Below are 6,000 nucleotides of genomic sequence, written 5' to 3'. Positions count from 1 at the left end.
AAAAAAAAAAAGGTAAAGCCAAATTATAATCGTTTCCCAGTAAAGAAAAAAAAAATGTTAATTAACTCATCTCTAAAACAAAGTACCTAAATCTCTTACTAAATCTAGCTCAGGAGCCAATCATCCCTTTTTCTCTCAACTTCTAATGAGATCTTTGAAGACACTGGCTCATCCTAAACTTATTTAAAAACGTAAGTTCTTTTCTAATAGAATTTGATCAGACAAGCAATACACAGATTGATGAACACAGCATGTACAAATACACACTATATTTTATAAAACACATAACACCAACCCTTGCTTATGCTCAGATACACCTCTTGTAAGTAGGTTCCTCACAGCGCTTGAAGCTGGGCATGCTTTTAGGGTCAGAGCTGACATTTTCTCCCTGGGATAAGCAGACAGCCACTAACCTCTTAAGCTTTGCTTTGAAATTTACAGTAGGCACAACAACGTTGTACATAGCATGGACAGAGAAGAAAAAAAATATTTAAATGCACAATGCCTTCTTCTACTCCTTCAATAACTCTGCCTACAAGACATCCCATTAGATCTCTAATATAAAGAGACAAATACGACAATTACTCCAGGGATACAGGACTGAATTCTGATATCAAAAAGTTGCTATAGGATTAAGTTCCCTGATATTACTGAAGTTACATTAACACAGAAGCAATATATTGCCTAGAATATGAAAATCAACTTCCAGTACGTAATAGAACCCCCCAGCTCCACAGTGGTTAAGAGAAGCATGGCTACTTCTAACTTTATTTGAAAATTTCAGTTTGCTTTCTTTTTCCTTCCCCTTAAAAGAGTTCACCACAGTTCATATCCTCATCTATATTTATAATTTATTCTCTGTTGACTGAGAGAAAAAGAACAAACATTAAAATTTGATACCTTTTCTCCAACTGGAAAGAAACATCTCACAACAGAATTTGCATTGTTTAGCTCTGATCATCTCCACATTTGGTTGTTCTTCCTGTCTTAAATATTGCTTCTCTTTCTTCTTTGAGAGTTGAAGAATAGCTTTTTGACAGCATTTTGATGAATTGTTCTAAGTACTGAAACATAACTCCACTTCCTGCCTCATTCTGAACTTAAACTGCTCGCTGCTGATGTATCCAAAAATATTAAGCTTTGGCACTTGTTACTACAAGATATACTGTCCTGAAAGGAAACTTCTGTCAGTATTACACAAGAAGGCCAGTTTTGCAAATACTGGACAGCAATGTTTTTCTTTCATATAATTTTATTTTAGTCCAGAACAACTTGACTATAAATAAGAATATGGTATTCATAGAGTCACACACACACACACACACACACTCAAAAAGCTAAGAGTAGATCAGATAATTTGAAATACAATAAATTATTTTGAAAAAAAAAAAAAAGTTTTTTGCTTTTCATAAGTATTCTTTCTCTTGCCTGTTAGAACTGCGTACCTTCTTTGTTTAATTACATTTTATCATTTGTCTTTGGAATAAAGAAAAGGATGTAAAGAAAGTATGGTAGAAAACAGTGCACAAACAGATTATATTTGCTTCAACATTTAGTACCTAAATTAAGGCAGTTATAGTTAATAAAAAAGAAATCCTGGAAGAACCACACCCTACTTTTAAGATATAAATAACCTATTACAAATACAGGATTAGTCTTTCCCTTTCACTTTTACAGTGTCTCATGACATTCTACCATCATCACAAATAATTGTGCCCAGGGATTTTCAGGATTAAACTCCTTTAATATAAATTTATTGTGGTTTTGTTCTATATAAAGACTATTGCATCTCCCTTTTTGCCATTGAACCTTGTATTTTCCATTTTCATATCTATGTTTTTGAGCACCTGGTTCATATGTAAGCCATCAACTACTATTTTGACTGAGAGAATGCATCCAGTAACAGGTATGCACGTTTTACTCTGCTTACAATAAAAAAAATTATATCAAGGCAGCAATTATTATGGTAGCATATGTGTTTTATTTATATCCTTAAGCAAGATTTATATCTACCCAGAAGATAATATCATTTACACGGCTGAGATCTACCATGATGGAGAAAAAATGCTTGAAAAGTAAATTTATGAACTACACATATGGTATGTTGCAACGACAAGTAGCTATTGTCAAGAAAACCCAAGAATCTCCATAAAAATTAAGCACCTCCATCTTTAAGAGACGCCACACAGAGTTAGCAGGTTGGTGCCTCCTTCCATTTTGGATGAGCCTCCAGTAACTATCATCTGCATTTTCCCATCCACTTGAGCACTAGGTTCAAGTTCTGATGAACCCCTGGTTGGGTGCTACTCATCATCCCCTATGCCCAGGATACCATACCATGTTCAAAGCTGCAGGTCTACAGGGGAAATGGGAAGTCACCAGCTTCCAGATTTCCATATCTTGTTAATCACCCTCCCCTAGTGTTCCCCAACTGACCTTCCCACCTAGTATTATGTGGCTATCATCTCTGCAAACTTCAGCTAAAGCCCTCTTCATCTAGAAACAGCTGCTTGCTGCAGCACCAAAGAGCTAAGGGGTGGGAGAGTCATGAGAGGGAAAGCTGCTCCCCATTGTTTACTACTGAACAATTACCTTGTGTCAACAAAAAATTCTTGATATTATTAAGAATGACAAACTGCTGCTGCTTATGTAAGATATTCAAAACTGCAGAAGTCAGGAGTACAGACGCACTGGATATTAAGAAACAGCTGGCCACTATAACCCTGTGGTCTAGAAAACATTATGTCTACTTCTGTACACATTTAAATAAATCTGGCTGATCCAGGTGAACTAAATTACCTTAAAGGCTGACTTGTTAATTGGGAACAAAACACTGCTCTATGAAACCTTAATTAAGAAGCATTTAACTGTGACTAATGTTAGTTATGTATGATCTTCAGCATTATTAAGTAGGGTTCTGACAAATCATTACTGCGTGCTTTTTCAGTGACTCTGAGTAAGATACATTTGTACAAGGCTAAACTAAATGGAGTGCTACCTTCATTTTGTGAAGTTTTCAGCAAAAGCCATTAAGAAACACGTAAATCAATTCAATGAGCAATACTCGAGACAAAAATCAATCTCAGTGGAAAAGCAGAAATATCATACTTTACACAGTATTACGCAGTAATTTCATGGGCTGGTTTCTCTGTCACAGCACTTGCTAGACAGTCCTTATACACAAGTAGACGGATTGTGAAGAATGAGGAAATTTAAAGCATGTCAAAATAAAGAGACACATGGCTTTTTTCCCCCCCTTTTTATTCTATCAGTTCTGTGACAGCACAAATTATCATCCCAGTGCAGCATGTAAGTGTGCTTGACTTCTATCACACCGAAAGTAAAATCTCCAGATGTGTTCCTGTGGTGCTAATTACCATGAAACAGAACCACATCCAGATCCAGAAAAGAGGAATCTTTCTCAGGAAGGAACTTTTCAAGAGAAGGAGAGAGAGGCCAATTAAATTTCAGGCCATGTTTGCCCATTCAAACTTCAGAAGTTTTATAAGTAAAAACTCTTTTATCACACACACACAAAAAAAAGACAAACCTGAAACTGCAGATGTAAACTCATTTCTGTGACTTTCTTAAGTAACCAACAGGTGATGTACATTCCATAAAATTTTGACTGCATAATACAATTTTGAGAGGCAATATACTATTGTCATACTGATAAACTGATTATGAAACCATAAAAACAATGATTCACATTCTACTAGTGCTTCCACAGCATGGAAAATGCACATGCATATCAGACAAATCTTAGAAAGCACTACATGACAACAGAATGAAAAATGGAACTATTGCAGTACCAGTTATAAGTAAAAATATGTGCAAACCAATTTGAAGATGTTTGAATTGAGAACACTAAAAATGAAATGTCCAAAGAGAAACCTCAAGAAATGTCCTTTAAAACACTCAACACTTTTCTCGTAACATTTTCTGTCAAAATCCTACTCTATGACAGTTAGTGTATGCTTTTAAGCTTTATACTATATTCGGTGTATTGTGCTATATAAATTATTTAATCGTGTTTCACAAGCAGTTTTGTACATCAGCAATCCATGTGCACCGCTGTTCAGTATTTAAACAAAAAAATACACTACAGAAAGATTTACCTAATCAAACAAATCAAATGTGGTTTCAAAACTGATTTTTTTCACCCTCCTTTTATAGGATTACAACAACAGCTGCTTGCATGATGGATCTACGAAGATATCCTCTGGATGAACAAAACTGCACACTAGAAATTGAAAGTTGTAAGTTACTGGAGGGAGAGGGTTGGCCATTTATTACTTGGCCCAAATTTAATCTGAGCTGCAGCCTCTGAAATAAAACTAGAAAGGTTTCTCAGTTGAATAAGTACTTATATACATAGATCTGAACCTACCTCACTGAGAAACGTGCACTCACAGTCTAGAGCACTGATTAGGAAAGATGGGCTCTCAGGCCAACACTTATACCAGTTTATAACTTCTAATTGATAGCGTCAATGAGGTGCCTTATTTAAAGGACAAAAATGCACACATACTTTCAAAATTACTCTTCATAATCAAGTACTTCTTTTTTTTGTAAAAGCATACTCGATATCAGCACTTAATATAATCAGTAGAATTGCTGTTTTTAGTCTAGATTTTAAATTGTTTGCTGCTTTTCCCAGAATGTCATCTTATAATGATTTTTAAAAAACTCTGCCAGGTTGAGAATTATTCTGTCAACAAACGATTTTAATAAGTAAACATCTCTAGTATTTTTAATGAAAATTATTTTTACCAGAGAGAGAGCACTGTCTGAACAGAACCTGCTTATTTATTTCTTTAGAAAATTAATAATATATTTTATCTTTAAAATAGTGTTTTGGCACTGTGAGCAGAAATACTGGAAAGAGAAGCAGGGAGTCACTGTTGATAGGGTTCCCACGAAGCACATCAATAACTGCAGTCAGGACTCACCACACTTACATCACAGTTCACATTCAACACGTGCAAGGGAGTCACAGGAAGGACATACTGGTTGTACACCATAGTTAACCCTCCATTACAGATGCAGTAGCAAAACAAAATGAGCCAATTTGATATGCTTGGGTTGAATAAGGCAAACATGCATTAATCTTCCATGAACATCTGTTTTAAGTTAGTTCTGTCCGTATCTACATTGCTCAGAGATTACTGAAGCACTGCAAACCCACACACCTGTATATGAACATTAGTACAGCCATTTTCTTCTCTTTCTTGGGAAGCAGAGACAGTAGTCAAATTTTAACTTCCCCTTCCAGTGCCACCCATCACACTATTGTTCTCAACAGTCATTTTTGTAGGAGAAGAACTCTGTCTGGACTTCATAATCCAGCAGTACAGAGCCACCCACTAAGCTGCATGGTTGTCTTGCTTGTCCTTGGGCTTGGCAGTTCACTGCCTTTTTGGTACACAAAAATATTGTTGATATTGCTTGCTGCTGCTTGGCTCATTTTTTAGCTTAAGCATAACAGGGCATGCAATGAATACATTTGGAGAAGTTGTTTTTTGATTTTTCAAAATAAAATGGATATATGTAGTATAATAACAATCAAAATTAGCAACTTCATACTGAAGTCTCTTTCATACCAAATTTATACCTGAATTTATTTACCAGGATGTAGCTGATCTGACTTCTCCAGTCCAATCATGTCTAAAGCTGATGTAAGTACATGAGCATTTATCAGCTAATAGGCCAAATAACAGGAAATATCTGGCTCATGTCTTTCTATTCATAAGCTTTCACTATAATGAAGCTTTGTAGGAAAGAATGTTCAGTGAGAATGGGCTTGATATATCACTGAGACTTCCTCAAAATCAAGACTAGCATCAGATCAAATAAGCAATTAAAATGCTAACGCTATCAGGAATGAGTGAATACCATGTCACTCATGTGGCCAGTCACACGTCTCCAAAAGGAAATTGCTTTTCAGACCTTCACTCACTATAAATAATTCATGTCTTCTAGGATGTATATTTTGATATT

General features: G+C 35.5%; 1 protein-coding gene across 1 annotated transcript in view; it reads left to right on the top strand.

Moving 5' to 3' along the window:
• GABRB1 (gamma-aminobutyric acid type A receptor beta1 subunit) overlaps positions 1 to 6,000 on the top strand; it is a 28,746-nt gene that overhangs the window by 1,074 nt on the left and 21,672 nt on the right. The window contains exon 2 of the mRNA XM_031553278.1: positions 4,177 to 4,259. Within this exon, the coding sequence (XP_031409138.1) occupies positions 4,177 to 4,259 (83 nt within the window). The remainder of the gene's footprint in view (positions 1 to 4,176; positions 4,260 to 6,000) is intronic.

The sequence above is a fragment of the Meleagris gallopavo genome, chromosome 4 (assembly GCF_000146605.3).
Source record: "Meleagris gallopavo isolate NT-WF06-2002-E0010 breed Aviagen turkey brand Nicholas breeding stock chromosome 4, Turkey_5.1, whole genome shotgun sequence".
Classification (NCBI taxonomy): Eukaryota; Metazoa; Chordata; class Aves; order Galliformes; family Phasianidae; genus Meleagris; species Meleagris gallopavo.
This window is presented reverse-complemented; position numbering and strand designations above follow the sequence as displayed.